The following is a 24,675-nucleotide window of genomic DNA, read 5'->3' as shown; positions in this document are numbered from 1 at the left end:
TTAAAAACCAAAACTAAAGACATATTATTATGGAATCAAATTGAACGCAAAAGTTGAAGACAACTAACTATCTAGTCTTCAGTAAGTTTTTAAGCTAAGATCCATTTGCATATATTCACTGAATGAATTACTGAAAGGGTATCAGTTGTCTAACAATTACTTGCTGCTTTGAGCAGAAGGGGAAACTCTGGCCCTTGACTTGAATTTAGTTGATTCCTGATTTAATGCTGTTCTAGTTCCTGCCATTACAAATGAAGGGAGAGTAGTGCTGTGGTCTGAGAAGAGTCTATGAAGCTTTCAAAATAAAGACACATTAAGGCAGAGCCAAGATGATGGAAGCACAGGGAGTTCCTCACCCCACTCTGCCCAATACACTGAACTCCTCCAAAATTATCTAGAAAATGTACCAGAATAATTGGAAAATCCAAGAGGAAAAAAAAATCACAGAGTCATTATTCCAGCCTAGCTCTGCAGACACTAAGAATGAAGTCTGGCCAGAAGTGCATTTTATTGAGTGTCCCAGTACAAGGAAAGGCTATATGCCAGGGCAAGAAGTCCTAGATTCAGCACAGAGGGGTTTAACATTGTGTAGAATACAGTAACAGGTACCAATTCTATTAGATTGTGAGCTCCTTGAGGAAAGGATTATCTTTTGACTGGCCAGCTGGCATCCTCTTTGCTCTCTCCCCAGTTACAGGTTATAGATTCAGGGTAGACTAAGGAGGGGACCCACCCTTATGGGTGGTATCCCAGGATGAGGAGCAGTCAGAGTTCTAAGCTTTGTACCTAGCAAAGACTAAGTGCAGAAGTCATTAGCAGCTATGTGGCTTGGGGCCTAGAAGAGGAGTAGTGTCACTTCTAACTTCCAGGATAATCTAAAGTCTAGAAAGGAATAACCACAGTAGGAATGCCAGGCTGATTATACACATAAAGGTACATGTACATGTACATGTACATGTACATATATATCCATATGCCACAGCAGGATGGCCAGTCTTACATATATGTGTATATAAGTGTATATGTATATATATACACACACAAAACATATGTGTGTATATGTATATGTGCACACATACATATGTATGCATATATATATCTATACACACACACATTTATATGTGTGTGTATGTATGTGTAGTTCTATCACTCTGAAATCAGCAGTGCTTTCTAGCTAGCTGACACTAAATCCAGCAGAAGTTTGCTGTCACTCTAGGAGAAGTAAGCCCCACAAGTGTATTGCTCACACCCATACCCGGGTCAGGAGCTTGCAGGGTTCAGACCAGGAGAAGGCAGCAGTCTTATTCTGTTCTGGATCAGACAAACTTTGGGAAAACTGAAAGCTTTCAGGTCCACTGTCTGAGCTGTCCTTGAGATCTTGGAACAACACAAAACCCACTACCCCAAGAAAGCAGCAGGAGCAACCCAAACATCCTCTCCTGTCCCCTTCCAAAAGAGTACAGAGCTCAGCCCTAATGAAAAGTCCAAAGTCAGGAAGCAGGGTGGAAGAATTAGAGAATAACAAAAATAATTCCACCTAAAAAGCTCTATTGATGACAGGAACATTCAAGGCAAAAACCCAGAAGAAATGACTTCTACTATAAACATTTCTAAACAAAACCTGCAAGAAAAGTCCAGATTGGGCACGAATTCAACGAAAATTCCTGGAAGAGATGAAGCAAAAGTTTAAAAAAAAGTTTTAAAATGATTTTGTAACTGGAATGAGAGTACTATAGGAAAATATAGAGTAAGAAATAAGAGTTATGGAAGAAAGAATTAGAAAGTTAGTTAACAAGTTGGCTCAAGAGATGCAAAACCTTGCCTAAGCAACAAACCCTCTGAGAAATAGTGATTAGGTAAATTAACTAATTTTTTTTAAAATGCTAAATAGAAGTTCATTACTCCATGAGACAATAAGAAATATCAAAACTAAGTCAGGAGTCTTAAAACATTGAAGTGGAAGGTTGTGTTCATCCCTTGTCGCCAAAGAAGACCATGCCATCGGAGAAATGATGACATGACTTGCACTTGACTTTGTCCTGAGTGAGGGAGGGCTGTGCAAGGTCACCAGCCTCATTTCTCTCCAAAGCCATCTGATGCCAGTAACTTGATATTCCTCAGGATGACTGGAGATGACCCAGGATGCACTGGGAGTATCTAATAACAAACACAACTGACCTGGAAAACAGATCAAGAAGAAATAATTTAAGATTTATCAGATTACCTGAAATCCATAACCAAAAAGAAAATCTAGACATTTTAAGAAGTCTTAAAACTGCATTAAAAAATTAGAGAATGAATTTGACCATATTCATACACATGAATAAGATATAACAACAATTTTTATTGATTAATAGCTCATAACCTACTTAGTCTCTCCCCCCTTCTCCCATCCATACTCATGGAATAGCTGATAGGGAAAGAATTACCAGTAGAATTATTCTTCCATCCTCACTCTCCCTTGGTTTCTCTTCCCAACAAACCACTGGCAGTCTAGAGACCTTCAGGAATCAGGGCTGAAAGAATCTATTGGACCATGCCTTTCCTTGGCCTCTCCCTCCCAACAACTTCAGGCTCCATGGGGCTGATTAATAGAGAAGATGGGAGGAATGCTTACCTCTTGTCTCTCCCTCTCTAGACCTTCTTGGTTTCCTTCTGTTTATCCTCCTCTGGACCCATATTTGGTCTGATTGTGGGAAAAATATGATGGGACTATATTTGCACCTTAGTGTTGGACATGATACCTCTTGGTACAAACTAATTATATATGACAGGTTTAGCATCCATAGTGGATACAGTGCTGGGTTTGGAGGGAGGAAGATCTTTCTACTGGTGGCATCCTTCTCCCACTTCTTCCTCTGTTGATTTGCTCCCAATGTCTTATCCTTATTTTCCCATATAAAGCTTGGCCCAGCTCTCACATGGACCTAGATTCACTCTGGGAAAGGGTGAGGTTTCTCTTAATCTTGAAATTGTTGCCCCTACCCTGAATTTCTGGGGAAATACCTAAAGCAAAACTTAGATATGACTCATGTCTAGATTTTCTCCAAAATATGGGTAAACAGGGTCCCTGTTACTTAGTGTATAACTTGGTTTAGAATAACTATTTATTTTTATGAACACAGAAACTATCAAAGATTTTAAAGACTTACCAACATATGTTAACATGTATAGAAAAAATAAATATTTAAAGAACCCTGGGTTCAAATACCAGCTCTGCTAAGCTTTCACTACCTACGTGTCCTTGAGCAACTTGCTTAACTTTTCTTGAGCTCAGTTCCTCATTTATAATATGAATGGCTTGGACTTTTTGGTCTATAAGCCCATCCAACTCATGTCTGAGAATTCATGTTTCATTCTATAACTCAAATTCCTCACCTCTCTGTCAAGAGGCAGGAGAGGGAATTCCTTTATCCAACTTCCAAAGTCAATATTGTTCGCTACTTTCATTAGAGTTCTGAGGTCCGAGTTGATTCCGTTTGCTTCACTCTGCATCATTTCACTGAAGTCTCTGTTCAGCCATTCCCCAAATGATGACATCTATTTTTTTCCAGTTCTCCTTTTCTATTACAAAAAATGTCTTTTATAAGCAATAGTGCACAAATGTATCCTTTCCTTCCATCCTCGGTCTCCTGTGTACCTGATAGAATCGGTAGTGGTGCTCTTCTCAGAGAAGCATGCTTTTTAGCTAATCATTTCCAACTGGGCAGCTGACACTTAATATAGTAGCTTTTAAACTCTCAAACTCACAAGAAAGTGGCTGGGGCTGGGAAAGTCCATTGCCCTTTGGCCTGTGCTTAGGAAAGAAAAAAGCAACAGGGAGTCAGACTCCCCTATGGAAACCCATGTTTCAGCTGTCACATTCTTGTAATAGCCATTGTTGAGGAGAGGGAGAGAAATCCCTTTTTTCTTTTTGCTGAAAGTCCAGGGCAGAAAGCTCTGGAGAAAGATCCAATAAAGAAAGGCCCAAATGAAAGTGAATGGCATTGTTTCCCCTCCAATCATGGGTTTACTAATGTGGAACTATCTGCATCCTACTTCTGGACACTCTGCCTCTCAGTACAAACTGAGGTTACAATTCTGATTCACAGGAGTGTGTCTTCCTGACTCAGTGATCAGTCATTTTTGATGCAACACCTGTCACAGGGAGCCAACCAGGAGATCCCATCAAGGTGCCTGTTGCTCAGCAGAGAGCTAAATTGAATGTCTAGATATACTGGAGAGGTTTCCCATGATCATCAATTTACAATTCATTTTAGTTAACCTTAGGAATACAGAGTTGGGTTGAAGTGGGTTACTATCACATTAATTGAAGTCATGGGACCTTTATCACATGATGTCCAGAGAAAAAATTGCCTGGTGTAGCACTGTCGCATTAATCAACATTCCTTTTGAATTAACTAACATGACATGTATAGACACCTTAAAAACGTCTTCCCTAGGAACATTTGATGATTGCTTTTCAGCTGTACCTTTGAAGATTTGTCACAGTCTGCCATGTCTGGACTGCAGGCCGTTCTCACCTCCAACTAATGGAAAACTTAGTTTCCTTCAAAAAACCAAAACACCAGCTCAAGGTCTACCTTCTCTAGGAGGCTTTTCCAAATTCCCCGAAATGTTAGATGCTATTATTATCCCCAATTTGCAGATGAGACAACTAAATCTGAGCAAACATGAGTGATTTACTCAGAGGTCCCAAGTTAGTAAGGCAGGATTTGAACCAGATCTTTTTCCCTGTGGGCTTCCTGATCGTGATGGTCTTCCTTTCTGATACATTCCTGCTGTTGCGTACCTTTGTGATTTTTAGGGTGAGGTTAGTTTGGTAGAATTCCAGCAGCAAATGGGAGACATTGCTAAGGTCTACTGGTCCCTCATGGGCATATGTGCCATGACACTGTGACTTTTGTCTTAAACATAACTTGTGTCTGAGTGCAATTGCTGTGAAGAGTCTGGATAGGTTAGCAAGTGAGCACAGATCACTGGAAAACAGAGACACATTTAGATTCCAGAGCATCCATGATGCAGGTGCTGAATACTTCATTTCCATCAGATGTAACCAATATATCAGTTTGTTTTGCTTAAATTTGTCGTCTAACCAGTAAGTAGTTATCAAGTGCCTGCTGTATACAAGACTGTGCTAGTGGGGATACAGAGACAAAATAAAAACTAATCCCTGTCCTCAAACACCTTGCCTTCTTCTTGAGAGGTTTCTGTGGTAGTTTGTTACTGGAAAATGATACTAATGTAAAAATAGATATCATGAATAAATCTTTTTTAAAAAAGAAATAATGTAAAGCACCCAGCTGATGGTTTTCTTAAGGTTGTGATTTGTTTCTGCCTTTACTACATAAGATGAAATCAATTGGTCAATGAACACTTCTTAAGCTCCTGCTATATGTCAAAATTTGTGCTAAGCACTGGAGATGCAAAGAAAGATGCAAAAAAGACACTCCCTGCTCTCAAGAAGCTCACAACCTAAGGGGAAAAACAACTTGTAAACAACTATGTATCAACAAGATACATGCAGGGTAAATTAGAGATAATCTTATAGGGAAAGTATTAAGATTAAAGACAATGAGGAAAGGATTCTTTTAGGAGAGGGAAACTGAGTACAAATAGAGTATATAGTTTGACTGTCTAGATGGACCACATTAAGAGATTATATCTCCTTTTTCCTTTTTAATGTTTTTCCTTGTGCATATGGTCCTGAACTAATCTATAAGCACCTATATTAGATTGTTACCTTTGTTAGAATATATCTGAGGCATGTGATGAATGAAAATCATTTATTCATAATCTTCCTTTTGATTCATTCGCCTTAGCATCTTTGAATTGATATATGTTTAGGACTCTTTTCTATATGCTCTTGGAAGACTGAGATAAGACTTCTATTCTTACAATATATATAGTCTACTAGAGGACATAAAACATACAAATAACTGTATTATAAGGGAGAAGGTGAAAGTTCAATAAGAGGCAGTACAAAGTATTGGGGGAGAGATAAAGGGAATAGAGGTTTCTGGGGAAGTAGAATTGATATATCTTTAAAAAAGAATTGGAAATTGAGAGAATGCTCATCCACTGGGGGATAACTGAACAAGTTGTGGTATATGATTATGGTGGAATACTATTGTGTTACAAGAAATTATCAGAAAGATACTTTCAGAAAAACCTGGAAAGGCATGATCTGATGCAAAGTGAAGTGTGAGCCGAACCAGGAGAACATCATATACAGCAGTAGCAATATTGTATGATGATCGACTGTGAATGATTCAGCAATGCAAAGATCCAAGACAGTTCTGAAGGACCTATGAAAAAAAGTGCTCTCCCCCTTCAGAGGAAGAGCTATGGAATGTGAATGCAGATCAAAGCATACTGGGGTGTTTTCTTTATTTTTCTTGTCTTTTTTTGGTCTGTATTTTCTTTCCCAACATGACTAATTTGGAACTATGTGTTGCATGAGTGTTCATGTATTACCTTTACCAAATTGCTTGCCTTCTCAATGGGGGATGGGGTGGAGTAAGGGGAAGGTGGGAGATAATTTGAAACTCAAAACTGTAAAAAAAAAGAAAAAAGTTAAAATCATTTTTACGTATAATTGGGAAAAGATAAAATATGAAAACAGATAAACAAAAAGAAACACAAGTTTTGAGGCCATGTAGCAGGGAGAATGGAGATAGGAGTTAAGGAAAATTATTTTTGGTTTTGTATATGTTGACTTTGAGGTAGACAATATTAATGCATTTTTCTATCAGACATATAGAAAATGTGGGTCTGGAGAATGAGGAAATGTTCATAGCTAGAGCTAAGGATTTTGGTGTCTCATGTACAAAGGTGATACTTGAAACTGGAAGGAATTACTAAGTAAGAGAATGGCAGATAGGAAAAAAAGAGGGCCAATAATGGAACACTGGGAAATGTCAGCATGCAAGTATTTAGAAAGAGAAAAAAAAAACAAGGAAAGAGATAGTAGGAACGGCAAGGGATAGAGAAGGAAAAGCCATAAGGATGAAATATCACAGAAGCAGAGGGAAGAGTTTTAAAGAAGTAATTAGCAGTATCAAATAAAACAAAGAGGCTGCAGAAGGCTTATAGAATTTTGCATTTAGGGAGTCACTAAATAACCTTTAAAGAATTGTTTCATTAGAAGCAGGGGAGAAATATGGGTTGCCAAGGGCTGAAAACTTAGTGGTAAGGAAATAGACTCAAAAAGATGGATAGTGAAGTAAAGGGGGGAGAAAAGAGAGGGAACACAAAGGGTGACCTAAGGAGTTGGCGAGCCTAAAATTTTGTTTTGTTATGGTTTTATTTGGAGTGACTAGAAAGACATTAACACATTTGTAGACAGAAAAGATCCAGTGTAGCAGACATTCATGATAACAGAGAAAGATGTAAAAGACAGCTAGTGGATAGAATTCTGAACTTGGAATCAAATTTAACTTCACACTAGCTGTGTGACTCTGGGCAAGTTGCTTTACCTTTGTCTGCCTCGGTTTCCTCAACTGTGAAATGAAAATAATAATCATACCTATTTCACAGGTTCTTGTGAAGAACAAATGGTTTGCTTTGCAAACCTTAAAGTACTATATAATGCTAACATCGTTATTGCTAACATTGTTACTGAAGGGAGCGGGAATGAAGCAAGGACCTAATGAAACCAATGAAGAGTTCCTAATGGAGCTAGCTAGCACGACACCTCTAGATTCTATCAAACTGTTCTATCATATGTGGAATGATGACAAGACCTGAAGAAGTAATGAATGGTTTTATTTCTCATAGTGTTATTTTGGGGCTTGTATGATTTTGGAAACTTTGGTTAACTGTGGTTTTACTTTTTTTATTTTTAAAGGTACTGGTGAGAGTGGAAAAAGCACCTTTATCAAACAAATGAGGATTATTCATGGATCTGGTTACTCGGATGAAGACAGAAGAGGCTTCACAAAACTAGTTTATCAAAATATATTTACTGCTATGCAATCGATGATCAGAGCCATGGACACTTTACATATACAGTATGTATCGGAGCACAACAAGGTAAGTTGGAGAAAAGTGTTTGCCTTGTTAGCTAAGAGGCAGATGTGTTTCAGCTTTGGTGGCAGATATTCCAAACATGGAGACTTAAATTGTTCTGATAATATGCTAAAAATAAAAGTCCTCAAACATGATATTTTTATAAACTCAGTGAGAGTATGGCAGCTTTGGTTCCCTTTTCCAGTTCTGATCATATGAATATAGTTGTCTCTACTAGGTTATTATTGTAAAGATCACAATAAGACAGTCATGGTTGGTGCGATTTAACTGAATTTTCCTAGACTTTAGAATGACCAAATGCCTTCACTTGAACAGTTGTTCTGACAACAGCAAGCCTTGTCAGATGAATAAAGTTTTGTGGATAAAAAGATTGTGTTCAAGAATTCTGATACTCATGAAATATTTATTTATGCTACTATTTTGTAGCACACATAGAGCAAATCATTGGGTTGTGAATGTATGTAATTTGGGGGTAGGAAGCACATTTGTCCATCCTGTTCAGCCCATCTTGCTGAGCAGATCAAGGGGTCTTTTGTGGGAAGGGAGCAGAAAGAGAGGATATCTCAGAGTGAAGTGATAGTTTTTGATGATTGTATTGATGTCTCAGCCAGCGATACCCTTTAACAAAACAATGCCATCTAGTCAGAATTTGCTTTTCTATCACTAATAGTTATTTACAATGCAAATCTATTTTAGACCACAGGAAAAAGTAATGGTGCAGGTACTGGGTAAAGATACTAAAATTATTTTAGAGTACAATAGGAGAAAAAACAAATTCATGGGGAGGTGATGAGATGCCAGCTTCCCTGAGGATCTAGAAGTTGAATTTATTTAAATTGAAGAAGGGGACTTGACTATAATGTCTTCTTCCAAAGAGGGAACTTAGTACAGTGGATAGAGTGCTATACTTGTAGTCAGGAAGACCTGAATTCAAATCCTGCTTCAGTCTCTTAATATCTTTATTACCCTAGATAAATCATTTGACCTCTCTAAGCCTCAGTTTCCTCACTGCAAGATAGGGAAGATAATATCAATTACTTCGCACAGGGTTAGGATCAAATGATATATAATGCTTGTAAGGCTCCTTTAGAAGCCTTAAAGTACAATATAAATGCTAGGTATTATTTTTGTTATGAATTTTGTATTAAGAGGACTTAGCTTGAATTCAGTCCAAGGGATTTTGATTATTGACCAAAGGATGTCATTATAAGAGGTACCTACAGAATGGATCTTGAGAAATCATTAAAGGAGGGCTTCATTGTAAATATGCATTTCTATTAAACCTTAAAATTACATTACCTTTAGATGTCAGTCATCAGATGCATAAGGGCATTTTGGGGTTGCTGTTTCTCCCTCTATTAAGAGCATCTTATGTCAATCTATTGTGACTGGAATACTTTAACCCAGAGGTTTTATTTGAAGATGAAGCTGTGGTCTCTCTAAGTAAAAGTCCACCATTGTATGAGACAACATGACTTTGTGAATCGTAAAGAGATTCAGAAGTCAGAAACTCTTAAGATTTTTTTTATACCACATCTCCTCCTCGTATTCTGAGTTTCTAGGAGGGAATAATGTGGTTTGGTTTTCCATGGTTTTCTCCACTCTACATTTTTCATTGGTCCCCTGTTTCTGACATCTTCAAGTCAATTGTGTCTTCCTTTTTTCTCTCTGTTTCCTACCAAACATCTTGCATGCTTGTATACATTCTTCCATTACATATCAGATATGATGAGACCTTTTTACTCCTCTCAAGATATATATTTGCTCTAAATGCATACTACATTTATGAAGAATGTGCTGGAAAGAACCCTAGAATAGAAATCAGGAGACTAATTTCTAGTTGAGACTCTATAACTAACTGGTCATGCAACATTGGGAAATTCTCTTTGTCTCCTTAACTAGATGAGGCAGTGGATGGAACACTGGACCTAGCATTAGGAATAACTGTGTTCAAATATTGCCTCAGATACTTAGGAGCTGCGAGACCACTGGCAAGTCATTTAACTTCTGTCTGTTTTCTCACTTGTAAAATCAAGATAATAATACTACCTACCTTGTAGGGTTACTGTGAGGATCAAATGAGATATTTGTAAAGCACCTTCCACAGTGCCTATTGTATAGTAAGTGCTTAATAAATGCCTTCTCCTCCCTCTTCCTCATTCCTCCCTCTATTCCTTCCCCAACCTTCTCTCCTTCCTTTTCCCTTCCTCCATATGCATATTCCTTATACGTAAAAATGGGATAACTCTTCCCTTGTCTACTTGATTAGGTTTCTGTGGGATTTAAATGAAATTATGTATGTAAAAATGCTTTGAATATAGTAAAGTACTATAAAAAAGCAAGGAGGAATTATCATGATTATTTAATATTAAACAATAGAGAATAAATAGTGTATTAAGTGACATTAACTTTCATACCTCTCCTATGTTATGTTAATGAAGTTAATTTTTTCAAACACAGCTGTAGAACTTGATATTTCTCCCTATAAAAATCTCATCTTATTCATTTTTGGCCATTATTCTAGCCTACTAAGGTACTTTTGAGTCTGGAATCTGTATCATCTTATGTGCAGCTATTTTTTCATGTTCTCCGGAAATATGACAACACCTATGTCTTTATCCAAATCACTGAAAAAAAAAATGTTGTACAGCCCTTATCTGAGAAGAGATAGGTACTTCATTAGTGACCTCCTTCCAAGAAATCATCAACCCATTAATGAGTTTTTAGGACTAGCCATTCAAAAAGTTTCAAATCCACTTAACTTAAATCCATCAGATCCATAAGTATAGATTGAAAAATTGTCAAATAATTTGATGAAATCTCCATGTATTTGGTCTATAAAATTTCCCTTATCTACCAGTTGTTTCTTTATCGAAAAAAAAGAAAGTTAATCTAGGAATGATCAACCTATGATCATTCAGGAATAATGATGTTATATTGGCTTTTAGTGATCACTGCTTCCCTTTCTAAATGTTCACAAACTCCCCTTTAATCATATGTTTTGGAATCTTGTCAGAAAATGAATGAAATATATTTGGAGCAGGGAATTAAAGAATGACTAAGAATCAGACAGAGTTGAGAACAACCTGGAGGTGAACCACAGGTCAAGAATGAGGGGAAATGCCATGATATAAATAAGATTAGGGAGGATAGAGGATGGTATGGAAACTTGAAATAAAGAGTCTAGGTCAGAGAGGTGTAGGAAACTATTATTGGCAGTCTAAGAAAATTAGACAGGGAACATTGATCACCTAGAAAATCAAGCAGATAAATTTGGATTTGATGGAGTAAAGAGTAAGGAATAAATATAGCCTTATTTGTAGAGGAATAATACTAAGATAAAAAACATGTGTTGATAGTAGAGTCAGGATCTATACAGAATGTTAAGACAAGTTTTTGAGATAGCTTGAAGAAAAAACAATAGGATTCGGAGACAGATTGTGTTCAAGGAAGGAAAAAAAGGGAAGAGACATATTTAAGATTTTCAACCTGACATTCTAGGAAAATAGTAGCCCTAACAAGAATGGGAAATTTGAGAAAGTGAATTGATTTGGAGAAAAAACTATGAGTGTGTGTGTGTGTGTGTGTGTGTGTGTGTGTGTGTGTGTGTATATATATATATGTGTATGTATGTATTTGCATATGTTGAGTTTGAGAATGTGGTGGAACTTCTAAGGTGGAGATATTTTTTAGACAGTTGGAAATGTGGGTTTAGATTACAGTTGAGAGTTAGGGTAAGTCATTAGCGTAAATATTACCTTTGAGACTTTTGAGTAAATGAGGTCTCCTAGGGAGTGAATAAGGAGAGAGAAGAGTGGTACTCTACCAGAACTTTCTCCTAATGGTGTCTCTTCTCCATTGAAGTCTCTTGACTCCTTAAAGCACCTAAAAGATAGGACTCTGTCTAAGAAAGAGGATAGGCCAGGGGTTTTGATTCCCAGGTTATAATAATATATATTACATGTAATAATGTGTAATGATAATAGGGTTATAAATTGAGGAAATAGCCTCTTGTTTCTGTGGCTGTAGGAATGAGATAGTTATCTCTGAAAAATAGGACTAGTTTTATAATGACTCACTTATCGATTGACTTTTACAACAAGAAACAAAAAAGGGGTAGGGACCTGAATAGGCTACTGAGAAATCGCATTTGGGATACCCATTGTTGTGAAGTGGGTAGCAAAAGCCTAAGAACCAGCTGGGTCTAATCAGAGATTAATTAGATTAATTAGTATTAATTAGATTAATACTTCCTCAGAGTTTCTGGAGTAGGTATAGAGAATGTGGGGGAAGGGGATCCAAGATGCCAAACTGAGGGAATAGATAGAAATACATGCCAAGATATAAGCCAAGTTATAAGCAAAGTCACTCAGATAATGCATATTGGAATATGTGAAAGAACCAGGAAAGAAGTCAGCTCTCTTCCGTTCAGGAGTCATTTGAGAGGTGCAGAGGATAAGAAACCCAGGATATGTGCTTAGGAAGAAAAAATGTTGATTATCCATAATTTGCATTTCAGCAAAACTTCCTTTTACCTCAGAGACCTACTCCATCTTAGCTACACTATCTTTAACTTACCAGTGTGTGGGAATTTGGGAACTGGATACGAGGTGAACTTGAAATCAGGAAGACTCATTTTCCTGAGTTCAAATCTGGCCTCAGGCACTTCCTAGCTGTGTGACCCTGGGCAAGTCATTTAATCCTTTTTGCCTCAGTTTCATCATCTGTAAAATGATCTGGAGAAGGAAATGGCACACCACTCCAGTGTCTCTGCCAAGAAAACCCCAAAATGTGGTCAAAAAGAATTGAACTTGACTGGAACAACTCAACAACTAAATCCAACTTTCCTATCCCAATCTTACCTCTATTTCTGGCTTTATTTAAGGAAATAGGGGCAAAGGCTTAGAAGGAGAAGAAGTCGTGTTTATCTTTTTTAAAAGAGACTCTAACATACCATCCTTGGCAAGTTAGCTAAGAAGTTGAACTTCAGGAGCTTCAGATACCATAGAGTCCAGAGTCAAAGTTATGGGCTGAGATAATACAGCCTATCTCCCCTAGAGTCAGTGACATAATCTTTAGCAAACATTATTTTCAATTTAACTGAGACATGAACTATGCTTCTGAGCAACAGCTATTGTAACGTTTTCCCTAGGAAACCATCAATTCTGTAATATGTTCATAAGATTCTATTGTATGACATCTAGCAAGTGTCCCTGATTAATTGGCAGACATGGAATAAGAAATCTTTTTCAAAACAAAGTATTTAGTTGAGCAATCATGTTGGTAAAAACTAAATCAATCTTGAGCTGAATTTTTAATAAACTTCTAGGATTGCTAGAAACTTTAAATGTGACTTAGCTGAGCAATCATCTTCTTAAAATGGAAAATTACTTTTTTTATTATCATAGCATCACTTTACATTCCATGCATATATATGTAAGATATTCTTTATCCAGGGAACCGGAAACTGAGTGATGGAAACTGAGACACAAACTAATGGGAAATGAAAGAATTATACCATCATGGAAATGAAGCTCTATAAATTATTTTACCCAAATCTAAATTTTTCAGCTTTCCAAATTGCATTAAAATCTTTACAAGCAAAGCAAAAATTCCAGGTGTCCATGTTCCTTCCTAGGGATCCGTAGATCACAATCCTAGCACCACCTCTTACTGTTTTACTGGGATCAGACCAGTCAGCCAGTCTCTTGGTGTTTCAGTTCCCTCATTTGAAAAACAGGGATAGAATGCATCTGCCCTGCCAACTTTACACCAGGGCTGAGATAAGGTTCTCAGAAGATAATATATCTGAAAGCCCTAGACAAACATATTATTATTTTGTGAGCCCTAAACACAGCCAAGCCCTGTACCTACCAAAGAGTTTTACATTCTGAATTGTGAGGCAATATGATTTAGTGGCTAGAGTGCTGAATTCAGGGAAGACCTCAGTTACATATTAGCTAGGAGACCAAGGGCTTTGTTTCCTCATCTGGTTTTTAAAAAAAGAATAAATATAAAAGTAACATTAAAAATACCTGTAGTGTCTACCTCCTAAAGTTATTGTGAGTCTCAGATGTGTTCACTTATGTGAAGGTCTTTACACACTAGTGGAAAACCTAAGAATGCAGTAGTGGAAGAATGAAGAACAAGTATGTTATATAGTGAACTTGAACATAAAATAGCAATGAGATCACTTGGGGTCAGGTCAAGATGATCTGAGTAATTATTATTTTGTGTTACTGTTGTTATTAGGGACTAGACCTGTGATTTTACTGCGAGTCAGCACTTTCTCTGCATTTTAAGGTCTTAGAGAGCTGTCTAGAGCCTTGATAGTCTTTTGCCCAGAGTCACACAGAGTTGAGACTTGAACAGAGGTTTTCCTGATTCTGAGAACATTATTATTTTTCTTTTAAATAATGTTTTGTTTATCCACCAATTGCATGAAAAAAATTTAACATTCTCTTTTTATATAATGTTGAATTCCAAAATCTCTCCCTACCTCTTTCCCCTTCCCCTCCAGTAAAGGGGAATTCACTGCATTACATTTTGGGAAGCTCTACTTATTAAAAATATTTTCTCTGTATTGTAGCTAAGTCTGCTTCTCTTTAATCTCCACACTTTACTCCCAGTTCTGTGCTCTGGTGTTCAACAGAGTAATTCTTATAACAGTAAGCAAGCTGATACATATGCAATTGTATAAAACATATTTCCATATTAGTTACTTCATGGAAGAAAACTCAAACCAAAAAAAAAAAAACCTACAAAGAAGGAAAAAAAGAAAGTGAAAAATAGTATGCTTCTGTCTGTATTCAGACTCCGTTAGTTCTTTCTCAGGAGGCTGATAGTAATAAATAGTAAGGAGAAAGACATCGTGATGTGGTAGAATGTTGTTTAGTAGGTTCTGACTACGTTTCACTCTTTTATTTTATGAATTAGATTCCCAAATGCAGTATTTAACAGTATAGGTCAATAGTTTTTGCTTCAAAGTAAAGAGGAACCTCACACGTCAACAGCCAAGTGTGATGTGGTAGTAGTGAATGTACTTATACGGTTACATGTTATTCCTCAAGACAGAATGGAATGCTTTAAGGACAGGGACCATTAAATTTTTGTCTCTGTATTCCCAGTGCCTAACCAAAGACTGGCACAATGCAAATGCTTAATAGATACTTGTGGATTAATTAATTGCCCAGGAAATTATGTCCTGGTAGCCTCTGGGTTCCTGGCTTGGGTTGGCTACGAATTTTTTTCTCTAAATTCAATGTCAGTATCTGTAGGCATCTATAGGAATTCTTGAGGCTGAAGCAACGCATAGACTCCTGCGCTGGTGATTGGGCAAACTATCCATTCCAGTGACTTCACACTTGCATTTATTTACTTGGTAGTTAGTTATTGCTGTATATGTGTTTTTTTCCTGTAGAATGTAACCTTCTTGAAGATAGGAGCCCTTTTGTTTTTGTCTCTGTGCCCAGAATCGTGCCTGGCATATAGGGAATGCTTTATAAATGGTTGGCAGACCTGGAGTAAGGAAGACCTAGGTTGAAATCTTGTCTCTAATGTTGACTAGTTGTGTGGCCATGGGCAAGCCACTTACCCCGTCCAAATCTTAGGTATCATTCTACAGGCAGACAGGAATCTTTATTAGTAGAAGGAGCACCCAAACTGACAAAATTATGTGTACGGATGCGCGTAATAGCAGTGCACATGCTAACACGTGTACTATACTACCCAATGCCATAATAATTTGAGCTGAGAAAGACTTGGGGATTTTAGCAGATTTTAAGCATAGCAGAACTCAATAACCCACATTAGCCAAAAAACTAATGACATTCTAAGCTCCATGGAGAGAGACATACCATCAAAGTGAGGGAGATAGTAAGTACATTATACTTAGCCCCATTCAATTTCTGTCTGGTATCCTTATTTCGTTTTGGACACCAGGTTTTAGGGAGTACATAGAAAAGGTAAAGTATAGCCAGAAGATGGTGATTAGGATCTTGAGAGGACTGGAGGCTTAGTTGGGTGAAGGGAAAGGTTAGTAGAGATAAGTTATGTCTTCAAGTACCTAAAGAGGGTTCATGTGGAATTGGAACACCAGAGCACAGAACTGGGAGTAAAGTGTGGAAACTGAAGAGAAGCAGACTTAGGTATGATACAGAGAAAATGTTGGTAATAAGTAGAACTTCCCAGAATATAATGCAGTGAATTCCCCTTTACTGGAGTTTTTCAAGTCAAGACTGAATCTTGTTAGGGAAATTGTAGGAGAGATCCCCAGTCAGTTAAGTCAGAGAATATTAGAAATTTAAAGCAGGAAAAGATTTTAAAAAACTAGTCCAAACCCTTCCTTCTGTAGGAGGGAGACAGATCAAATTATATGTTCAGAGTCACATGGCTAGAAACAAGGACCTTGAGATGAATTTTTAAAAAAGAAGCAAAATTGCCTTTAAATCTGGTAAGAAATGGGAGGGTATTGAGTCATGTCATCAAACATTTCTTAAGTGCTTACCATATGCAAGGCACATGGGAAAGGGAAAGGAATTTTTTTTATTCTAGTTTTCAGAAAGTTTTCAAGTCTAATGGAGGAAGCAGCATGAAAACCACTCTCTCTCTCTCTCTCTCTCTCTCTCTCTCTCTCTCTCTCTCTCTCTCTCTCTCCCCCCCCATATATATGTATGTGTGTATTTTCTACACACACACACATATATAGACATACTCACAATGTATAGAGAATAAACTGGAAATAATCTCAGAAGGAAGGCACTAAGATTAAAGAAGACTAGAAAAGACTTGTTATAGAAGGTAGTACGTTCATTGAAATTTGAAGAAAGCTAGGTGCTCTTTTAAAGATACCACAATAGCTGTTTTATTTATAATAGCAAAATAACAGAAAATTTCTAATAAAGTATGATAATGCATTATGCTATGTTCATGTGATGGAATAATACTGTAAATGCACAATTATACAAAATAAAGCATAATAGAAAATATGACGAGATACCAAAGATTATTTACTCAAATAGCTTGGCAAAATGGTGTCCAGGGGCATGTTGACTCCAACAAGAAAAAATTGTAATCAAACATTTGTTTGTTGATTGTCTGTTAATCCCTGTGAGTCTTCTTTGTAAAATGCTATGGGTCTTAGAGATGAAGAAGGAGAGCGTTCCTTTCGTGAGGGACAGCCAATGAAAATATCCTGAGTCAGAAAATGAGTGCCTTGTGGGAAGAACAGGAAACTCATATTGCTGGATCCCAGAGAAAGTGGAGGAAAGTCAGGTATGAGAAGACTGGAAAGACAGGAAGGGACTAGGTGATGAAAAGGTTTTAAAGGCCAGAGAGATTTTATATTTAATGCTAGAGGTAATCGGAAACTATGGGAGTTGATGGAATAGGGAGTTAACATGGAAAACTTGTGCTTTTGGAAGATTTACTTTTACAGCTCCATGGAGGATGGATTGGAATTAGGAGAGACGTGAGGCTGTTGCAATAGCCCTGGCATGTGGGGATGAAGACCTCCCCCACTCTCGGGTGGTGGCAATGCCAGAGGAGAGGAAAGAGACATTTACGAGACTTGTTATGAATGTAGAAATGACTTGGCAACTGATTGACATGGGAGTAAGAGAGGGTTAAGAAATACTGACAATGTCTCATGTATTTTGAGCTATTTCCGAGCAGTCAAGCATGTTTCTGTCCTACACTATGGTTTGGGTGGGGGCCTCAACAAAAAGGCGTCCCCATAAGCTGATTGTTTTCCTTTAAAAAGAAAAGGACAAGGAATGTGTGTGTGTGTGTGTGTGTGTGTGTGTGTGTGTGTATACATACATATATATGTATGTATGTGTATATATGTATGTATGTACATATATATTAAAATAAAGAGGCATCTTTCATATTTCATGAACAATGAAAAGAAAATACGAAGAAAAAGACACTGAAATAGCCATCGTAACAAGGGGGTCTACAGATTACATGCCCTGAAATTTATACTTAAAGAGAAAAAAGCAAGCTGTACATGATAGAGATTTTAGGCATCCTTTACAAGTCCCTCCTTCTGTTTTACAAAATGTATGAAAATATTAATTTTATCTGCATTTGTTAAGTTCAAGATTGAAAAACAAACAAAAAACCAAATCATGTGTAGTCCCTTGTTTCTAAAAGTATTCTAAAGACTAATTCTTCACATGACAATGAAAAAGTATCTATTAAGATCATGCTATGTGACAGACACTACGCTGAGTGCTGGGAGTAGAAATATTAAAAAAAAAACAAAACCAGGATCCTTGCATTCAAGGAGCTTCTATTCTAATAGGGGGAGGCAATACATGGAGGGAAGAGGGGGGAGTGATGACCAGAAAGGCGGGTTTTATTTCTGGGAAAGTATAAGAGTGGGCAAGGAGGTAGGAAGATGGCAGCAAGCTGAGGGTAAGATGACCCAAGTAGATATCTACGTGGGACATGAACCTGAAGCATGGTCTGGTGTCTTGGGTAATCCAAGTTGCACTAAGTGGGCTAGTCTGTACACAGTCACTATTCATATAAGTCAAGCCCTGGGGTTGTATCGCAGGGGTCATGGCTATCTTCATTGGATAAACAAAATATTTGCACACAAGGCTATGACTAATCATGCAAAGTATTATTTGCTGTTCTGTCATTTCAGAATTAGTACTAAAACATGATATGGATAATAAATGGTATAAGAGGTTAGAAGGAGAGACTGTTAACTGAGAGGGTCAAGGGAAGTTTCAGGGAAGAAACAGGCCTTGAAGGAAGAGTAGGATTCAGATGGACAGAGGGGAGGAGGGGAAAACATCCTACATTCAATGAGACCATTATGGCTGCAGTATAGGATTTCATATAGTAGTATTGGGGCAGGGGGTGGTGGGTGGAATTAAAATAGTATGTTTACGTTAGGGCCTTAAGTTTTAAGTTAAGGAGTTTGAACTTTAGTCGTGTACTATATATGGGTAAGGTAGTTCAGTCCCTGGAGTAACAGAAAGTCCAACAGCGTATTAGCTTTAGCTGTAGAACAATGCCCCAGTTTGCACCCCAGCAACAAAACTATAATGGAGCTTTGCTGTGCAATTTATTTTTCTTCTTATGATCTAGGCAACATGATACAGTGAAAAGAGTGTTGAAACTGGAGGTTCAGGTTCTGACTCCGACACTTAATCTTAGTGTGACCTTTGATTGATCATTTAATTTTTCTAGGTCTCAGTTTCCTCAAATAAAAGATAAAGGAGTTGAACTAGATGACCTCAGGTCAGGTGACAAAATAAACTTCCTAAAACCCATGCCACTCCTCAACTCAAATATCTTCAGTGGCTCCCTCTTGTCTCTGGGGTAAAAGTATTCACATTATTGCACTCACACACTTATACTCACACACATCAATCAACATACACCTATTATGTGCCTACTCTTTGCCAGGCATGATGGTGCTTTGACCTGGGGCTACAGAGGCAACAGTGAAACTGGCCTTGCCCACAAGAAGCTTATATTCTATTGGGAGAAACAACATAAATAAAAACAAGGATATATAAATATATATGTGTATGTATATAAAGTATGTATATATGTGTGTGTATAGTATATACATAGTGCATATAATTTATACTTATACAAATTTTATACACATTTATGTATATAAATATGTGTGTAAAGTATGTAAAATATAAAATGGGTGTGTATACGTATACACTTTTAGTATATACTATATGCATATACACAGACATATGCAAATAATATATATAAATATATGTGTGTAAAAATATATAAAGGATATGTAAATATATACACAGATCAGTACGTTTATGTGTGTGTATGTATATGTATGTGTGTACGCATAATTAAGCCAAAGTAGATTATTTGAGGGGCAGTGGTAATCAGCAGCTGAGGAGCATCAGGGAAGATATGATGGAGGTGTAGCTTGCATAGAGTTTTGGGGCATAGGTGAGATGTGAATACTTCCTAAGCACGGGAGACCAAGCAATGCAAAGTCACAGAGACAGGAAATGGAGTGTCTTGCATGAGGAACACAAGGAGGCCAGTTGGGCTGGACCGGTTGGTGTGAAAAGGGAAGTCATGTCCAGTAATAGTAGGTAAGTACACAGAGGCCAGGTTGTTCAGGATTTTAAAAGTTGGGAGCTTATGTTTGACCCTGAAGGCAGTAGGAAAGCATTGGAGCTTTATTGAGTAAGGGAATGATATGGTCAGACCTACACTTCAGGAAAATCACGTCTGTAGTTCATTTAGGTCTGTCTCTCTTTAAACTTCTCCTTGTACCCTAGTTCTGTTTTCTGGAAACAAAAAAAGGAATGTTTTTATTCCTTATCTGAAGGCAGCCCTTCAGATATTTAAAAAGGGCTAGTCTGTCTCTAAGCACAAACATTACTGAACTGAGTAATGGCTCTTACATTCTGGTTTCACATTCTGGTGCCATCCTGGTGATAGTCCTGTGGACACATTCCAGCGTGGAGCTGATTTTTCTTAGACTAGATGTTTCTTAGCATTTGACATTTATTCACAGTAAATTTCATCTTGTATTATAAATAGTGTTGCTTTTGGCTGCACAGTCCAACCATGGAGATAATACTAGCTGCCTGAGGTCCCTTTTGGACAATGGTGGATAACAAGCTGGGTCCAATTTAATTTTACAAATCTGTTTAGTTGTGTGTGTTAAAAACACAAGCTCTCTGAAAATGATATCACTGCATATTGACTTACAAGACCACAAATTAACATTATCTATGTTGGGTTGTATTTTTGTTTGTTATGTTTTGTTAAGCATTTCCAAATTATATTTTAATTTCACTTGGGCTGCCTTCAGGAAGTTTTTCAAGCTACTTAACTGTCCTCAAGTTTGACACCTCTCCTAAGGCAAGCTGTTCTCAGTGTGGTTTGGGAACTGCAGGAGACCCTGTCAGGGATCTTTGTGGTCCAGACTATTTTCATGATAATACTAAAATGCTGTAGTATTGTGATACTAAATTGTTGGTAATAAAAATTGCTTATAATAGTAAAGTAGTAAAAATATTTGTAATACAATATATATTGATAATATATAACACAATCCATTGTGTTATGGGTTATTTTATGAGTTAAATAAAAGAAATGTTAATGTATTTAATATTTATTAAATACAAATATTATAATTTTATATAAGGATATATTTTATTTAAGTAAATAAAATGTTATTTTATTAGGTCCTCGGTTTTTAAGAGTGCAAAAGTTTCCTGAAACCAAAATGTTTGAAAATGTTTCACGAAGACTATGAGTTGCAGAGAAGATGTTGACTTGCTTTGATAGGGGAATTGCTGTGTGCCCTTCAGGTTCTTAACAAAGGAGATCCCTGAGTCAATATCACAGACCTGGTGTTCATCCTTGACTTCACTGTTTCTAAAAATTTGTGATTTCATCAGGATGAATCCTTACTGTTTTTCACAGGTTCATTATCTGTTGTTCATGGACCCAGAAGAGCTCTGTGGATTGATTTCAGGGAGTCTATAAGTTTCAATGGGGAAAAGAATGTGTCCATTTTTATGAACCTTTAATTTCTTTTGTGATCCTATATAGTGTATTTAATTTGGTACGTTAAAATAAAATGATTCAGAGAAGGGATCCATAGACTTCACCAGACTGCCAAAGATGTCCACAACACAAAAAAGGTTGAGAACTCCTGCCCTGGTAATATAGGTAGCACAGTTCTACTATGCCTTGCTAGTTTTTTTTTGAGGAAAAAAAACATGTTTATCCTCTAGGGGTGAGACTATTTGGTTTCAGGAAATTTTTACACTCTTGAAAACTGAGGATCTGATAAAATAACACATATTTTATTAATTTGTATAAAATATGTCCTTATAGAAAATTATAATATTTATATTCAATAAATATTAAATAAATTAGTAATTTAATTTAGTTTGGAAGACTCAATCTTGTCTCTGGTACTTATTAGCCATGTGACTATGAGAAAATTACTCATAAATTAAAAATTGGTAAAATTAAAAATTATGAATTAAAAACCTAAGCAAACAGGGTGAGAAGACTTCCCTAGGGTCACATTATCTAGTGTCTGACAGGGTCAGCTTTGCATTCAGAAAGATGAATCTTCCTGACCGCAGGTCCAAAGCTCTACCCACTGCACCATCTCACTGACCTAAAGCCTGTCAACTAAATTTTTCCTGCGTGGGTATTTAGCCAAACTCTTCTGTTTCACCCCAGTGAGAAAACTTCCTCTTCTGGTGCAGATTGGTCACTGTTCAACTTCTAATAATCTTAGAGCTTTGCTTTGGGGAACTAAGAAGTTAAATGACTTGTCCATGGTGATACAGATAGGGAGTGTGTGTATATCTGTATACGTTTGTATGCATATGTGTGTGTGCATATACTCATAGGTGCCTGAGTTCTTTGACCCATCTCTACCCCAGACTCTCTTGCTTTCCATGTAAGCAAAAGTTTATTGAACTGAGTTAGAGTTCTGCAAAAGCTTGCTGTCTACGTTTGCCTTGTATTGAAGCACTTTAGTGGAAAGTCATAACAGTGGATGTGTAGAATCTAGCCACTACCACCAGTTAAGTCAAGGGAACCCATGATTTTCCCATCCCTATTTCCTAGTGCTTCATCAGTCAATCCTCTTGTAGGATGGCCACAGTTTATACCAACCCAAGCATAGGAAAGTGTCCGGAGCTAGGTGGTACAGTGGATAGAATGTTGATCCTGAAATCAGGAAGACCTGAGTTCAAATCCAACCTCAGACACTTACTAGCTATATGACCCTGGGCAAGTCATGTAACCCTGTTTGCCTCAGTTTCCTCATCTGTAAAATGAGCTTGAGAAGGAAATAACAAGCCTCTCTATTATCTTTCCCAAGAAAACTCAAATGGAGTCAGTCACAAAGAGACGGATATGAGTGAACAACAAACTGTTTCCACTTGCATCTACCTGAATTGTAAACTCATCTCTGAGATGAGTTAGCCCCTCCCCTTTTAGACATGGGCGCCTATCAGGAATGCCTTCTCTTATTATGTTAAAAAGCAGTATTTGGTTTTAATTCAGGGCCTGGCCACACCATATTCCTTATATGTTGTAAGAAATGCCCTTTTGCTTCATTTTCCTGAACTTGCCTGATTCATTACCAAATTTTTTCTTTAAACATGGGCTCACAAAATAGTCTCCCTTTCTCTTCCTGTCCAATTAATTCAAGTACAGAGAGGTCCCACAGTGTGTGTATATTTGTGTATCTAGGCATATACATGTGTATATATGATATACATATGAAATTATATGTGAGTGATAAATGCCCACTCATAGACATGCACACATATTTTTTAAAAAAAGAATAATCTCTGTAATTGTAAATTGACTCATATTGTTCCCTAACTCTTAAGTAGATTTCACTGCTGCTGTATATAGTTGGGGGGGAGGGTGGCGGGTGCAGGTGGGGAGTACATTCCATTGCCCTGCTGTGAACCTGACTGAGCTTTATGACTTAGATTTTAAGAGGAGGGGATCATTGTGGGTACACAGTGCTCCTCAGCTCCAAATAAGACCAGGCTGGTTATATGGGCTCATTAATTGTGAACACATGGAGGTAAAAGAGCTTAGCCTTATTGATTAATATCTGAGTCATTGACTTACCTGCTTGTGGTCAAAGGGACCAAGTTCCACAACTTCTCTTTGCCAAGGATTTCTGTGTAAACAAAACCTGTTTTTGCAGAGATGACAGGAGACTAAGACTGTGATTTAGATGCCTGTTAAAAAAAAAAACAAACCCAAACCTTTTAGGTTCTCTGAAATATTAAGAAATGCTTTTTCTCTGCTGTAAAAAGCTCTTTTGGAAAGCTCTTTGGAAAGATGGATGATAGGTGGGGGACAAAAAGGGAAACAGAATAAAGGCTGTAACTGAACTTAATTCTTCTCTTCTCCTCATGAAGTATTGGGCCCTAGAGCTGACCTTTTTCCATTGAGAAAGGATTAAGATATTGGGGAAGGGAAGGAGCTTTCTTGATTTTATGAAAGAAGTGATAATCCTAGTGACTTGGTTGCCCAATTGTACTTGAATATTAACCCAAATCCACTCGAAGTTATTTTTTTCAGTGTTACCCGAAATTGTCTTGGGTTGGGGTGGGGAGAGACTGATAATTTGGATCTCTCTCTCTCTTCAAGCAAGAAATGGCTTGGATGTAGATTAAGATAAATACAATTGTTTATCACAAATTTGAGCCCAATTTGCAGAGTACAGTATTAGCATTTCTTCTAAATCAGTCTGAGTGGCCCCATTGTTTTCAGTTTTGTTTGTTTTCCAGTAAGTGCCAGGCAGTCTCTAGGGAAAGGGGGCATGTGCTTTGATCCCATCCCCTTTTCCTTTGCATTACTTTAGTCAGCAAATATCTGCATCCACTTTGATCCCATCTCCTTATCTCTAGTCTTATTTCCCTATAATGTGGCAATAAGGGAGGAACTGAGAGATGCTAGCCCATCCCCTTAGAAAAATGTGCGCCAATCAGGGTGACTTTTCCCTTATTACAAAATTCTTCTATAAAAACAGCTACCTTGGTTTGAACTTGGTACCAGGCTGCATTCAGTGGACTTTTGTCTTTGGTGCTACAATAAACTGTACATTTTCTCTTCCTGGGCAAGGCCCAAACAAAG

The 24,675-nt window shown here is 37.3% G+C and overlaps 1 protein-coding gene across 3 annotated transcripts in view; it reads left to right on the top strand.

The window, feature by feature from the left end:
* Positions 1-24,675, top strand: part of LOC140501383 (guanine nucleotide-binding protein subunit alpha-14) — a 271,639-nt gene that overhangs the window by 119,259 nt on the left and 127,705 nt on the right. For all 3 annotated transcript variants that reach the window (XM_072604949.1, XM_072604957.1, XM_072604965.1), the window contains exon 3: positions 7,850-8,034. In XM_072604949.1, the coding sequence (XP_072461050.1) occupies positions 7,850-8,034 (185 nt within the window). The remainder of the gene's footprint in view (positions 1-7,849; positions 8,035-24,675) is intronic.

The sequence above is a fragment of the Notamacropus eugenii genome, chromosome 1, assembly GCF_028372415.1.
Source record: "Notamacropus eugenii isolate mMacEug1 chromosome 1, mMacEug1.pri_v2, whole genome shotgun sequence".
NCBI lineage: Eukaryota > Metazoa > Chordata > Mammalia > Diprotodontia > Macropodidae > Notamacropus > Notamacropus eugenii.
This window is presented reverse-complemented; position numbering and strand designations above follow the sequence as displayed.